The following is a 16,624-nucleotide window of genomic DNA, read 5'->3' on the forward strand; positions in this document are numbered from 1 at the left end:
GTATGGCTTGTAGCAAGGTCAGCGCATTCATAATGTATTTCCCTTTCCATAATATTATATTCATGTTTAGCTGGCTTTTAAGGTTTCTTATGCCTTAATGAAGTTATTAAAATGAAAGTTCTAACTTGCATAATTCATGAGCATTCACTATCTCTTTAAAAATTCTCCCTCTATTCTTTTCTTTTCAATGACATTCTTTTATAAGACATAACACAAAGCATTTTTGAATGTGAATGTGGTGTTTAAAATAGATTTCTAATTGCAGAAAACTGTAGCTTTATGTCTGCTGTAATATAATTTGGTCCCTGGGGATGCCTTTGGTTTATAATATTTGCTTTCCAGACAAAAAGGTACTGAAAATCTAAGTGCATTTTCTATTTATAATCCATAAATATTGAGATTAGCTTTCAAATACAATGGACTGGCTTATGGACTGTATTCTCTGCTATGCCAGGATCTGTTTGCTTTAGCAGAGAGGAAGCATACGTCCATCAGGGATCCAATTACAACTTTGTTTTCTTTCCAATTCTCTGCAAGCCTTGATCCTAGTATAGATGACAACACTTTAGGGTCTACCATAATTTATATCACCCAGCATCAGTTTCCAAGGGAGTACTTAATGCAGCGTGCTGCAGCCAGTAAGTATACTCAGACTACAGGGGTGTCAGAGAAACTTGCCACACAGGCTTTACTTTTGCTAGGTGGAGTGAATAAAGTTGTTTTTTTAAAGAATAAGATTTATAAAACCTTTTTTAACTAAAATATTTTTTCATCTCCATGAAGTGCACTTTTTTCCCTTAAAAATGAACCTATTTAAAATGATAACAAGCTATGTTATGGCCTATACTTACTATAAATGATTACAACAATTTTAATCATAAAAAGCACTGTGCTGGAAACACGCATTTGCTGCCAAAATCTGAAAGAAATTCAGATTGTTGAACAAGTGGAAGACACTGGCTAAGCATCTGCCATCAGAATTTGCTGAGGGCTAAATAGCAGTAGTCTCTTCTGAAAGTTCAGAGAGAATATTGTCTTCATTTCAATTACTCAACAGACTCAATTCATCAATGCCTTGTTCTTTTAAAGTTGGGAATTAAAAAAGGAGGAAAGTGTCATTTCATTCAAATCTAAAAAACAAAAGAGAATAAACATTTAGACTGTGAATGAATTCGGGTTAAATCATGTAATTGTTTAACTACATACATACAGGTATAGTGAATCCTTTTAGTTAGGAGTATGAAATGCTAAATTTAGTGTAAGGGCTGTTTTAGTTGCAAATTAGCATGCTTTAATGGCTCCCTAACAGTGAGACAATAAAATCCTCTGCAAAACAAGATTAAATACACCATTTGAGAGAAGGGATCCTGCTTGCTGATTTAAATCAGGATTAAAAATCAGCGATTTAGATCACTTTGATTTAAAGGAATCCATCCTGCTGCTAGGAAATCTATACTGGAGGACTGTAGACAGTTCCTGCTTTTGTATGGGAGTGGAGAAAATTGTAAATCTGGGTCCATGTTTATAAACCACAGGTCATATTATGATCTGCAGGGCAGTACTGAATGGCAAGGCAGGTTGGAAATCTTTCCTACTTGTCGAACATATGTGTAGATTTTAGGTGTTTTGAGGTAACATAGGAGTCTGAATCGCATTGACCTTCACTTAGCACAAAGAAGCACTTTTGGCATTTTTACCTATAAAACCCTGAAGCGAAGCCATACTGAACAAAGAAAATCTTTCCATAGCCAATGTGTCCACCTAACACCTGCCAGATGTTGGATTCATTAAACATGCATCTGAAAATAATTTAAATAATTAAAATGTCATTTTAAAACATGCATAGTTGTTTGCCAGAGGCCCTTGTTCACCAAGGGTAGTAATTCACACTTGTTCTGCTGACTTGATGAGCTCAGGCTGAGCAGCTCAAGTTTTCAAGACAAAGTTTACTTTAGTTGTTGCCTAATGATGTAATTAAGTTTAAGACCTGGAAGTTTACTGCTCAAATGCGTGATCTGGGCTTGTTACAAGGAGTCTAATGAATCTGATGATTAGGGTGCTGTCTTTTATTGTCTGTTTCTGAAGTAATTTCTGCCTGCCTTTAGACTGCCTGCAATTTGTGGAGAACTTCAAAACACTGGACTTAAGAGGCTTTTTTTTTTTCAACTACAGTAATAAATAAATGTTCAAATTGACTACGAAATATAAAATATCACTAGTACTACCATCCAGAACTATAAGGTAATGTACTAAGAATGCTATTTAAGCCCCAGCCAAATTCACACTTAAGCAGATGCTTAATTTAAAGTACATGTTTAAATCCTACTGACTACAACAGAAAGCTTAACTGAGCGCATTTACATGAGACATTTGTTGATGAGCTGCTTAATTAGCTCTGCAGTAAAGTCTCTGTATCTACACTTGAGGCCCTATTAGGTTGCAGTAAACTAATAAATGCCTCTGTAGGCTAATACATGTAAATACTGCACTACTTGTAAATACTGCATTATTAAAAATGGCATTATTTACTATGTATGTATAGATGCTGATGGAGCTGGCTGGGGAACAATAGTGCTTCAGTATGGGGGTTGCCTGCTGAATACCAAGAATAGCAGGAGTGCCCAAGAGGTGTGGGGCAGCACTGGGAGGAAACAGACTGCCTGATTTCTCCATGTAGTCAAGGTAGCCCAGAAGGCCTATGTCAGAATTCCTTCAGGGGTTTCTCTCCTTCTTCTTTGTGGCTGCAATGCAGTTAAACTCTTCTAGAAAAGTGTAGAGATCAGGTATAAAATAATGCTGCATCCCTTTCCTACATTCTCCTTTGCTGGCACCCTTTCCCCAACAGGAAGGGATAACAGAAGGCACCATGGATCACTGGTGCTACCTTAGTCAGGGGGGCACGTGCCCCCCTAATGACCAGTCAGTGACTGGGAAGGCGCCTCCCCGCGGCCGAGCCCACCAACTGGGGGGAGTCCCCCACCATGGCACGGCTGATCCTGAGACAGTCGATCAATATGGCTGCTTCTGGAAGTGGCTGTGGCTGGTTCTGGGAGTGCCACAGTGCTCCGTTCCCTGGCCAGCGCTTGCAGGGGGGGGCACTGGCGCTCCCACCTGCCCCCCTGCCCATCGCCTAAGCGGCAAGCATGGCTGGTCAGGGGGTGCACATGCACCCCTGTGTACCCCCTAAGCATCGCCACTGGAAAGCACTGACAGATGAGGATAAAACCCCCAAAACAGCGCTTTAGCAGAAGAGGAAGTGCATTAGTTTGACCCGACTCTCAGGGTCTGCATAAATTGGGTGCTTCAGCGGGGCCTTTTGACACTTTAATCTAAAGCTGTTTAATCAGCTATTCGATAAATATGCCAAAAAGCCCCGCTGAAACACCTGATCTAAACAGACATTAGGCTAGCTAGATCAAACTAATTTGATGCCTCTTTTGGGCCAGCACTGTGCTTGGCATGGAGGCGCGCTAAGCTGAAAGTAAAGCACTGTTTTGTTTTTTTTCCAACTCTGTAAGCACCCAAAAAGATGTTCCTAACTTGAATCATAGCATCATTTTTTCCTTTTTTAAACCAAGTTTTAAGATTCTTTTTTTTCCTCGTGTGACACCTACATCATTTCCAACTCTTGTTAATGGCCTCCTCCTGATGACAGTAAGTGCTTTTCAGAATGTTGGTAATGTTCAGTTTGCAATTGTACTGATTGCTCACATTCTTCCACCTCCATGGTGAGGCACAACTTTCAGTTTTAGCAAATGAAAAGCAATTTTTGCTGTTGGGGAAAAAAATACCAAACTTATAGTGAGGTAACCTTCTATTTGTTGGGATCAAATCCTGCTATGCTTGCTTACATTGACTAATAACTTCCTTTGAGAATAGTAGGGAAGATATGAAAAAAACAAGAGTAATGGTGGCAGGACCTGGAGCTTGTTTTGGAAGTTGCTTCTGCACAATTTATTTGAGAGAGAGATTCCCTGCTATCAAGATGCTTGATAGGATATATTTAAAACAACATTATTGCAGCTCTAGTTCTTTTATGTCAGAAATTTTGTATTTGCTACCACTTATGAGTATCAGCCAAACTAAATGCTGTTTGTAGAGAATTCAAAGTATGGTTTGAAAACTGACAATAATCAACAGCGTGGAGGAATATAATTAACTGCCATCTTTGATCTTGATAATTTTTTATTTAATTTTTTTTTGTAGAACCTTAAAGACCTCACTTCAAAATTAAGTACCATGTTCTAAACGGCTCCAAGTAAATAGGCTAAGCAAGACATTCATATTTGCACAGCCGATCCTTTCTAGCAGTGACTTTTACATTCCTACTATAGTTGCTGGAACCAATTGGGTTAGTTTGCTCCTGAGAAGTCATCATGTATTTTAAAGGACATGGCCCCAAAAAAGAGCTCAGAAGCTAAATCCCCCTTACAAATGTTTTTAAATGCCCTGAGCATTTGTCCCTTTAGTTACCTGCATACTCACATTCTAAGATATTATTTATATCTTCCATTTGAAGTTTGCTTTTAATTCATTACTGTGTGTAAATTTACAGAACAATTGTTTGGAATCACTATTCTCCCCTCTACTCACATCTCCCCTTTTCTCTTTAAACAAATGAAGGAGCCAAGGCACATGCCGTCTTGCATGGATTGTCCTATTAACTCCAATGCAATTACTCAGTTTAGTAATCATACTCCAATATAAGTAAATTTGTTGTGCAGCCTGGAATAGAATACACATCCTGGATCTCAGTGCCAAGCTTTAATCAGAAGACTATGCTACAACCTGCCCCCACCCCACCCATGATATGAACCTGATCATCCACTAGAACACAACAACATAAGATTTAAAGAAGATGCTTGATAGCATATACTTGCAATTAGTACTGAGGAACACACTGGAGAGGCAATTCCTAGCTCTGGCTTCACATTTCAAATCAGATGCTAAAAGACTAGAAATTATTCAGAAGAGACTGACAAGAATGACTGGACATCAACTGCCTCGTAGCAAGAGACTTTGGAAACTCAAGCAACTAAGCCTCCCAAAAGTAAAAAAGTAGTACAGTGATGGTGCAACTGCAGTTGTACAATTGCACCCTCCTTTGATTCCTGGTCTACCTGAAGTTTAAAACAAACTGCCTGGAGGTAGCAGTGGAATTTATATTTCAGGCAGTAGTGAGAAAGTCAATTAATGTTATGTCTCATTATAATCTACCTGATTCTTCTAAACTCTTTATTCCACAAGTGTTAATGACTCTCTCTCCTTTACAATGGTCTTAATGTTCCACTAATCAAGCTATCTTTTCTTCTGTAATTCTGCTGTTTGCGGCTCCTGGTAATCCAGTTCCCATTTTACAGCTCTTCAGATTTGTTTTAACTCTAGCTAAAAACATACAGGCAGTCCTTAATTTGCAATGTTTTGAGTTACAACATTTTGCACTTTCAACGTTTATAAATTGACACTCTGTTCCAACTTTCTGATGTCAGTTTTGACTCTACAACACGTGATGTGATACCATGCCACTGAACAAGTCCGCTGCATTGCCCATCTCCCTGGAGAACATCTATCCAAACTTCCTTTGACACTTTTGTTAAGAAAGCAGACAAGACTCAAGAAAAACCTGAAGTCAAGACTCCTAAGAAGACTCCAGCCAAGAACCCTTCAAAAAGTCCAACCAAGAGCCCTTCAAAAAGTTCAGCGAAGTCACCTCAAAGAAGTCCTTCCAAATTAATATGATTGCTATTTACAATATAAATACATGAATGTAGCTATATTACTCATTTATAATTGACTGAGTACAAAATTCTGGGTTATTTTTGGTGAAAATAGGGTATAGGGCCTTGGTTCAGGAACCAATCCCCTATTTATAACATTGTTTCCTATGGGAAAATCAGTGCCGAGTTGCAACATTTTGACTTAAGACGCGGTTTTCAGGAACCAATTTTGTCATAAGTCCGAGGATTGCCTTTAAACTCAGGTATGGAAATGTTAACTCAGATGAACATTAACTGAGGTCTGGAAATAACTTTTAGTGAAGAACTGGCTGCACTGTCAAGATGCTGAAGAAGGCTAGATTTTGTTTTGTGAAGGAGATATACATTTTACTCTAATGACAACAGGACTAACGAAGCAACATCTTTTGATTATTTTGGCCTAGTTTGTTGTGGTTTTTTAATACATAATATATGATATAGCAAATTAATGCACATTCTAATAAAATTATATTTGTTTTTGCTTTGATCTTAAACTGAACAATATAGCCTTAGGCACCTAGCATATTAGTAAAGTCTCTGGTTTCTTTTTAACTGAAGAAAAATATGTTGTGTTTTTTTGATGATGTATCACACCATCTGCACCCCCCCCTCCCCCTTTTAAAATCCTAGATTAAACCAAGAGTGCAGTAGTCTGTGAGGAACTTGCAGCTCCTCACTTTGTGAGGTTCCTCAAATGTAGTAAATATTTGGTCCAGGTAAACTTTAAGGAAGTTCCTGATTCTGTATTAATGTCTTGGCATACGTACCTACTAACAGATTTACAGACAAGAGAGACCCAAAATCTGACAGTTCATTTAGTCTATCATCTTGTTGTAAATTAAAGATCATTTCCCATGGCACACTCTCCAGTGCTCTCTTATTATTATTGATAGCACTAAAGGTTTCCATTTTTGGAGTTACTTTTAGAAACAACCTCATTCCCATTGAGCCTGTATAAACAGATGAGCACCAACTGTTTCTCTTAAACATGAAGTAAATAAAACAAGTATTTCCTTGTAAAATATGCACTATTTAATAGCAGGTAATTTGATTTAAGCTAATTTCTAGTTTATACACTGTTCTCCTTAACAAGTACTAGATTCTGTATTTGAAACAAGGTTGGGCACAGAAGTCAACGTGCAGCACCACGGTATTTTGGGGATGGACTGTACTTCACAGAGACATAATCCTTGTTCAGACTGAATCATCTGTTAGGAAAATGTAACACTGCAACTCAAAACGTTGGAGACTGGTGTGGAGTGAATTTGGGTCTATACTTTTGCAAACTTTTTAGGAGATTGTGGGCTTTTTAGGTTGCATGAAGAAAGCAATCCTTCTACTCTCACAAGTTCAAATCTAACATTTTGATTGTCCGTCACATGGAGGAGAGGAAAAAATGGGAAAACTTCCCTGTGTCCCTCCTGCACTTGTTTATCTGCCAGACACAATCCTGCCTTTGAAATATAAAACAGTCACCTGGCACCTCCACTACAGTGACCTGTTGTAAATACTTGAAAAATGCAGTATTTGTGTATTGCTGAGTGTCGCTGTTTACTTATGAGGTTTGGGAGCTTAGAAGATAATACAAAGCGCATTCAGATTTCCCCTTTTCCCCTTCCCCCTTAAATAATCCATGTTTATCTCCATGCAGCAGAAAAGGGTGAAATTACAGTGAGTTGCGATGTCATCTGACCATTTAATTCTTCAGGTCTTTTAATTCTTGTCTAGGTCCCATATGCAATACATAATGCAATACTTTTAGTTACACATGGGTTCTCATGCACACAGCCATTCTGTGACTGAGCAAATGCAAAATTCATTTTAGAACATGAGCAAGATTACTTATCTTTCAAAGGGAGAGAGCTGTTATGAAAAAGCAGTTCCTCTGCCTGACAGATGAACAGTCTCTGCTACAGGCAGACTTTCATATACTAACCTGATAAGCCACCAACGTCCATCTTTTTCAGATTCTTCGCTTCTAGAATGACGACAGTCAGCTTGCCAGCAGTAGGCACATAGCGAAGGGAGAAACAGATATCACCCAACTTCTCTTGCTGTGAGAACAAACAAGGAAATATGTTATCTTTAATCAGGTTTAGTATTTTTTCAATAAATTAGGGATAAAAAAGGGAATGCACTTTTGGGGTAGTTACTTCCCCTGTCCTGGGAAGGAAGCCCCAGATCATGGGGACCCAATACAGCCTCCTATCTTGTTCCCCCCTCACCTACCTAGACCCCATTCCTGGACCCGTCTGTGCCCTGAGACCTGCTTAGCTGGCATGTGCTTTGCAGGCTATTTTGCATGGGGTTGTATCCCTGGGAGTGGGAAAGTCACACCCTGCAGGGGCAGGAGGGGAAGATGGCTTTGGTGCAGGAACTGTCCCTTGGGCAGTAGAGTTCAAAGGGTGGAAAGTCTGTCCATGCAGAACAGGAGGTTGGGGGAGGAGACACTGAATCTGGGATGGTGGAGGACTTCAACTTGGGTGGCTCATCTGTGGGGAATGGCCACATTAATGGAACATAAGCTGAGAAATATGGATCAAAGATAAATCTGCCCTGGAGTGGTATAACTTTGAGCTGCCTAAAGTGCTTAAAATTAGTTTCAGGTGTTAACGTGTGGAAAATCCAGCGATTAAGAGCTCCAGGAGCTGCCTGAAATTAGTGTGTAACAAGGCCACGTGAAGCCCATCCCAAGATGTTCATTTTAAAAAAACTGGACAAGCTAAATCCTGTTGCAGCAACTGTGTTTGCTAAGGGCCCTTGGGAGCTATCTTAAAAAGTGATGAGTGTTCCTAACTTCCACTGACTGCAATTCAAGTTGCATAAACTCAGCACTTCACCTTATAAGTGTAGACCCAGAGATTTTGCTTGCCCTATAACACTAACAGCAGAATTATACTTTTAGCTGCTCATGCTGTGTTTTAGTCAGTTAACACACATGCAATCATCAGGAGCTTGAAGGCAGTGGAAGAATAAAGTGAAGTAATTCTCATTATGTCTTGCCATAAAAACAACAGAGTCATCATTAAAGTAGTTCTGTCTCCTTTTTTGACCCCCAGGATTAGATGCCAGCTCTGGGAAGGCTCAGTGGGACCCTTTGCACATACTGAGCTATTGGAAGCACATGCTTTGCCCTTGAACCTCCGCAAAATGTGTTGTGTCTCTACGTTGAACACATTCTGTACAAAATGTGCTGGCACTTCAGGAAAGACTGAATTACTCTAAAAAATTACAGAAACTTTGTGTTAAATGTAAGGACAAATGCATCTCAACTTTAAGATACATGGGAGATAAATGAACAAAAACATTGCCCTGAAAGGATCATTAAGAGGATTAGATCTGCTGTCTCCTCTCTTTCATACACAGTGGTACCTCTAGGGAGTTATCTATGTTGCTTTAGAGAAGAGAAGAATCTGGTTATACTAAAAATTTCAATTAGGCATTTCAGTCATTACTGCTTCTCTTTCAAAAAGCAGCATACTCCTTATGGCACATAATCTAATTCCATGATTAATTTGGGGAGCAAAGAGAAGACATGCTCCCCCCTCCTACCCCATGTTCCTTTGTGGCATAGCATAAGCATATTTATCTGGAAGTTTTGGGGGATATCCAAACCTTTGGATAAACAATTTTATCCAAATTGGTCATTTTTGAAACAGCTGTGCACCTGGTCCCAAAACCTGGAACACAGTGAGGACATGGCAGCTGTCCAGCTTTGAAAACCTAAGGGGAAGACAGATCAGAGCCTCAGCTAAGAAGTTGTGGGAGCATTACCGGTCATAAATTTCTAGAGATCCATGGATGCGCTTGGCACCTTACAGATGTATCAAAGGAAAAGTCCATGTCTGAGAGTATAAAGACCAAATTCCACAAAGAAGCTGTATGTCTGGCCTCTTATGGAGGATCCCACTAAAATCACTGGCAGTCTTTATGGGAGAAAGACTGCCATACACAAATCTTGTTTAAGACCTAGGACTAAGCTATATATATAGGGTGACCATACATCCCGGTTTGGGTGGGACAGTCCCAGATTTTGAAGGCCAGTCCCAGGTAGCTGGTGAAAATTAAAATGAGTGTCCCAGAAATGAACGGGTGCAGGGCACAGTCTGGCAAGGAGGCAGAGTGGCACAGCGCACCAGGCAGGTGGGCAGGCAGACCTGCTTCCACCTCTGTCTGCAGAGTGCCACAGGGAGGGTATAGTGTCCCAGATGCAGTGTCCTGGATGATTTTGTTATGGTCAGTCTATGTATATAACATAGGAAGCAATGAAAAGAGATAGGGAGGAAGATAGGGAACAAAAAACAAGGGTGACAAAATAATCAGAGGATACTACCTGTTTCTATTACATGTTTCATGCAAGAACTATTTTTAACGATTATTTATTTTAATTGCACACTTGCGCAAGGGCAATTTTTACTTCTCTTTTTCATAGGGAATTCTACAGTACCTTCAGAAGGAATGCATTTACAATGACAGTGACATTATCTGATATAATATACTGGATGCATTATTATAATCCACTCCTGATCTATGCTATTCTCATATCCATTGGATGTCTTTTGTATGCTGCAGTCATGTTTAACTACAATGGGTGGGGTTTTGCTGATTTCTTAGTCAGTATTCAGTTATTGTGCTTTGTAAATCTGCATTCAGCTTCCTACGAGACATGGCCTACTGTTTGTCTGCAGACAGAACACCACCTAGGAAACACTGGAGAGCCCTGCATAAAAAAATAAATCATTGATGGATTATCTGGTTAAATTTTATGCACAAAAGTTATGTTAAAGGGGTATTACTAAATTTGCAAGATCAAGCACTCAGAAGTTAGTTACAAACCAGAACTAAGGTTGCCTTGAAATTAAGGGCACTGACAGATGTGCAGCTTCCCATTATAACTCATAGTGCTTCACAGGAAGTGCAATGAGTTACAGTGAATCCCCAGACCCAACAGACATTCGCTTTTGGGTCCGGGGGTTTGGGGAATTGAGCTCCAGTTTGGAGTGGCTGCATGTCTGCAGACTTTCTCTGCTAGCCCTGCCTAACTCTGGTCCTGTCTTCAGGATGGGAGTGTGGAGAAAGGACGAGAGGAGCTTGGGATGGGGTTTGCCTAACCTGTGCTGAAGGGTGGAGTGAGTGGATTGGAACCCCCCCACCCCCACCTCAGTTAATGAAGGCACTCCACTTTGGGTTCAGATTATCACACAATTGGGTACTTTTAAACATGCACTTTTGTCACGGCATGGCTGTAGAGGGCTTCAGGGGGCTGCCTGTGTGAGAAGACATCACTTCTGTCAGTACCCTAAGAGGATGTGGGCATCTAACTTATTTAGGTGCTTTAAAAAACCCAACTATCACCTGTGCACATCTTAATGCATGTAAATACTCCTATGTATTTTCTACTTAGGAACTTTCTGGGAAGAATTTCAAAGCTATTTAGGTGCCTAAAGAAGCAAATAGGAGCAGAATGAGTTTTACAAAAGTGCCTAGATGATCAACTCCTGCTGATTTCAAAGAGAATTTAGGAGCTGAGGCACTTTAGAAAAATCTCAGCAGGTGCCTGCCTGCACCATGAGGTGCCTAAACACCTGTAAATATCTGGCCTTTAACATAAAAGGTTCAAATGGAATGCCTTGGAAGCTTGAAAACTACTTCCCTTCTTGAAATCAATGGAATCAATGGTGCCTAAATCCCTCTGTGAATCTGGGCCTTAGCACTTTTGAAAACGTGATCCCTAGTGGTTAGACTATATGGTACATATCCTATATTACAGTCCTCCTCAGTCCACTCCCTCAGTGCTTCAAAGAACACAGTACTGCTCTACCAATCAGTTCAGATTCATGGACTGAACACTGGATATGAACACACATTTAGCTGTGGGACTTAAACCTTCTGGCTGTACAACAGGCATGCCACCCACGGGGTCATACTAAACTCTTATACTTTGCACATATATAAAGAACTGCTTGGCTCATTTCCAGAGTTGCCCTACATATGCAGGGATTTGCCTGTGTCATTCTCAATGCAGAATTAGGCCTTACCCACTCTGCGCTGGGTTGCTGGGATGCACTTCAAAATATTTTTAATTTTTAACCATTTCCAAAATTACGTACAGATATCAAAGAGAATTCCTGGTTCAAGAGGGCTAGTTTAGATAGTGGTTGAAAACCTCCAGCCTGCAGGTCAAATCTGGCTCACCAAACAAGTTTATCCAGCCTGCAAAGCCTGGATATTAGTGGGGCCTTTTGGTGGTACTACATCACATGCACAATGGCAGGAGTTGGGTCAGAAGCACCAGACCAGGCTGTGTTATTTCCACCCTATGCTTTGAAAAGATTGCCAACCGCTTGGTTAAGGGATTCCAGTCCTTGCTAACTGTACAATAAAATAATTTTTTTAGCTCTCCAAATTTTAAACTCACATTTGAAGTTAAATTAGGCTTATTGGTGTAGAAAGCCCTGACTGAGATTGGCCCTGGCTGTATTTGAGACCTCCTTCTGAAGCCTCTACTTGACAGATTTTTGTGCCCAACTTCCACCCATCACTGCCCCTGAGTCCAGTGGATGATCTAGATTTTGCTTGGGTAGCTCCATCAGCATGAAACTTTCTTCCCTTTGAAATCCAGCCCATTTTCTCTCTTCCACTTAAAAAAAAATATCCTGGGAAAAAAAATATCCCGTCCCCGCTCCCCATGGGCATTATTAAATCACTTCCATTCTTGTTGTCTCTCTGATTGTGATTGTTTACCCATTTCTTTGTAAATTTGCTGTGATAGGATTGGCTAAGGGTTAATGAGAAATTGCATTTTGAAGGTTGTTCAGCACCCCAAGGGCTTTCCAGTACTTGACAACTAAAATTATTATTATTGACAAGCAGACTGTCATCTCTCACATGGATAACCTCTCCATTCAGAACTGCATAACATTTCTGTGCAAGTATTGCATTTGCTTACAGGGCAGAGTAATTCTAGGAAAGTATTTAATCCATTTTTAGCTTCTTTAGTGCAATTTAGCTACAGGAAGCAAGGAGGAGAAGCCAGAGCAACATGAACAGATAGTTTTCCAATAATGACTGGCAAGCTTTATACAGAGCACTATTTGGGAGATTGCATTAACAGATGGGCCCACTGCAGCAGATAACTAGAGGGGAAAAAAACGTAGGTACTACTTTAAAAGCCCTTGCAGTACCATTTATTATGCAGGTTTTTTCCTGAAATCTGTATAGACGCTTTCCCTGAATGTTTTTACATTTTAGAATCATCTCTGGGGTAAATTATTGCATCCAATTTTCTATTCCTCGGGTGCACTGTACTTTATTTGATAAGTTTTTGAAATATTCGGCAGACAAAATACTGAAAGTGGCAGCACTGCAATAAAGCAATAGAAAGCAATCACAGGAGGTGTGGTTTTCATGAGATAATTGCAAACCCCTGCAGGGCTATGAGGTACAGATGAGTGCTTCTGGTAGGGTGATTATCTCATGGAGGGGCCTTATTGTTATTATGAATTTCTTTCTGGTTTATGTATAAATAATTTATTTTAGTAAATGACTTTGATCGCTGGATGGAAACTGCACGTTAGTGTTAGAAACTTCCAACTGTGAGGTTCACAGGCATTAACCTATTCCCTCAGTATGCCCAACTGCCAATCAGAGGGCTCCTTCCATCTAGGCAGGTTCATAATATCATTATATTTAAAGAGACTGCAACTGAGCAGAACAGAAGTGAATTCATGTCTTTAATAGCACAGGAACCACTTTTGCTGTCTTAAAAAAATGCTATTTTCATAGATTTCATAGATTTCATAGACATCAGGGCTGGAAGGGACCTCGAAGATCATCGAGTCCAGCCCCCTGCCCAAAGGGCAGGAAGTCAGCTGGGGTCATAGGATCCCAGCAAGATAAGCATCCAGTTTCATCTTGAAGGTGTTCAATGAAGGCGCTTGAACCACCTCCGGTGGCAGGAACAGCCCTATTGAGATAGGGCTGTTTCTATAGGATTCTATTGAGGATAGGATTCTATTGAGATAGAAATGTCTTTGAGTGGCTCAAGCTTGTCTGTTGATTCTCTTCTCATTTCTTCTGTAGTTGTGTTGGACCTCTTAAAATAGATTCCTAATGAGGTACTGAGAAAAGCAGAATATGTACAGGTCACCAGGGGCAGAGCTGGGATTTGGCAAAGTGGGGGAACAACAACCTGTGCTGCAGAGGTGGCTGCACCCCTGCTCCCAGCCTCTTTCCCATCCCCCACCCACTGATGAAGGCAGACCGTGCTGTGGGAGCCTCTGGGGATTTTTTAAAGTCCCCAGAGCAGGTAAGAATCCTCCCTTTCCCATCTATGCTCACAGTCACATCGCCTGAAGTCCCCTTTCCCTGATCCCACTACTGCTTCCCCCAGTATTGCCAGGGCAGGAGAATCGTCAGAGCCACTCCTGTCCAGTCCAGCCAGGCTGGGACAGTGACAGCGGTAGCAGCAATGGGCAGGGGATTAGTTCCATGGCCCTGACCAGTCCCCCGAGGGCAGGTGTGTGGAGGAGGAAACCCCGCACTTCCATTGCCACTACTGCTGCCACTGTCCCTACGTAGCCCTGCGGCAGGGTGGAGCAGGCAGGAGTGGCTCTGAATCTCTCCCTCCCACCCTTCCCAACAACAGGAAAGCAGCAACAGCAGGTAGGGTAGGGGGGAAGGGGATGTAACTGAGATATGTAGTGGAAGGGGGGATTCCCACTTGCTCTGGCAGACAAGATTCTTTGGGTGAATCTAATATCTTTTATTAGACCCATTTAAATAGTTGGAAAAAAATTTTAAGCAAGCTTTCGGGTTTAAAACCCTTCGTCAGGCTGAGGAAGTTTCAGCAGTTGGTGTGTGCTCTTCCTGGATGGGATGAAAAGTAACAAAGCCAGAGCCTGGGCTGGTATGCATGCAAGGTAGGCAGTCAGTGACGATGAAAATTGAGGAGTCAGTGGGTGAGAGACAGGCTGGGTGGTGGGGAGAGAAAAGGGGATGAATAGTGGAGAGGTACACTTGTTTTGGAGACTTTAATAAAGTCCTCAGACGTTTCTGAGGTGTGGTCCAGTCCAAAAGGGGGGTTGTAGCCACGTCACTGTATGCCCTCTGGCTCTGCCTCTGCGGGTCACTCCCATTTATACAACAGAACCTTTAGGACTACTATCCTCCTCTTTAGTATGTGAAATTCTCCATGCCTTTACAGAAAGTTACAAAAAGTTGATGTGTGAATACACAAAACAAAACTGGACTTATCACTTTGGAATTTCACCCAAACTGGGGAGTGACCCTACACCTGCCAAAGGGAAGAACAGTTAAATAAAGGCAGTGTGGCTTTCCCAGTTCAACCTTCAGTTGTAGGTTTGGGCATGGTTGGGTTGCATAAGTGACCAGAAGAAGAGGAATAGTGATCAGTCAGTCTTCTGTGAAACGGTATCCCTGTGGAAATAAGGTAATATTTCCGGTGGGAGTTAATACTGTTCATTCGTTCCCATCAACACCTTATAAAGCTCTCCGGGAAAGCATATCTCCAAGTGAGGAGGGAGGCTTGTGGAGGATCAGTCTCTCAATTGCCTCAAGTTTTATCAGGGTGAAAGAAAATTTCCCACCTCCACAAACCCCATGTTCCTGGGAGGTGATTTCACAACTTTTCCTTTTGCATTCTCACAAACCCCTCTCCCAGAGTGGCTGATAGCAGGAAATTCTCCATGCTGACCATGCTGACTTTCCTTAGCAGGTTTTCCTCTCTCATGGGTTTTTCTATGAAACAGGATGATGGGCCCACGAGGCCCCGTGTGTCCTTTTTCCTCTCACCCTCACAAATACCTGAGACAGCTGCTGTGCCTCTCAGATGGGGAAGAGTGCAGGAGAGGATGTCAGCCATTCCTTTGAATTTTTGTTTTAAATATGTCAGTTTGTGAACCAGTTTGAACATTACTGTGGAAACACTCTGTGTGTATTAATGTTCTTCTCAAAAGAAACTCAATTTCAAGAAAAACATTGCTGGCAGGACTGCAGGAAGACGGAAGAAAAGAATCACATGCAACAATAATAGAGTTCACATGATGGACCAGGAGGATGCCAGAAGTGATTTAACAGCAACACAACTATGTATTCACAGAGCCCAGATTCTGCCCCATGCTGTTCTCTGCAAGTGCTACTTTGCTCATTCTCCCACAAACTAATTCTAGGGTAAGGCCACTAGTGAAAGTAAATCAGGATGGCAGATTTTTCCCCAGTCTTTTCACAAGCCTGATTATAGAAATGGATATTTATAAGCTTTGGAAACATAGAGGACAACAAGCAGAACAACTCTTTCAGAGCTAAGAATATTTTGCGTCCTGAGCCCAAAAATCAGCTCCCAGTGTAGCATGCTGACAAATACCAGCACTGAACATTTTCTTCACAATTGCACAAGCTACAGTTCTTTATATTTCAAAATAACATAAATATTTAGAGAGCGCTGCACCGTGTTACTTAGGGGAAAAGTTCTTATTCATGGGGAGTAACCCACTTACGCTCCAAAATGATATTCTAGTCTCAATGGACACAATGCCTCCTGGCTTCATTGTATTGGCACCTGGACTATATGTCCAGTCGTCACTTCCTCACTACATTCTCAAAGGCTGGGAGAACCTCCAAGAGGTATGATAGATAATATGACACCTTTGTGGATACAGTTATGGATTATAAGTGAGAAAGCAGTAGTTAGGATTAAAAGTGGAGATAAAGGGAAGTACATTTTGGTGTAAATGACAAACCTGTATAATGGAAAGAGCAAGATCATCCATCTGGCACAGACAACATGCCAAGTGAGTGGGAAGAAGTGGGTAAGAAAGAAAGAGAAGCTGCTTTATCCTGGCATTCCT

The 16,624-nt window shown here is 41.1% G+C and overlaps 1 protein-coding gene across 6 annotated transcripts in view; it reads right to left on the reverse strand.

The window, feature by feature from the left end:
- The window catches only part of SYT1 (synaptotagmin 1), a 575,639-nt gene that overhangs the window by 80,271 nt on the left and 478,744 nt on the right, over window positions 1-16,624 (reverse strand). For all 6 annotated transcript variants that reach the window (XM_025200918.1, XM_014518734.2, XM_025200919.1 and 3 more), the window contains one exon: window positions 7,693-7,810. In XM_025200918.1, coding sequence (XP_025056703.1) covers window positions 7,693-7,810 — 118 coding nt within the window. The remainder of the gene's footprint in view (window positions 1-7,692; window positions 7,811-16,624) is intronic.

The sequence above is a fragment of the Alligator sinensis genome, unplaced genomic scaffold (genome assembly GCF_000455745.1).
Source record: "Alligator sinensis unplaced genomic scaffold, ASM45574v1 scaffold465_1, whole genome shotgun sequence".
In the NCBI taxonomy this organism is placed as follows: Eukaryota; Metazoa; Chordata; order Crocodylia; family Alligatoridae; genus Alligator; species Alligator sinensis.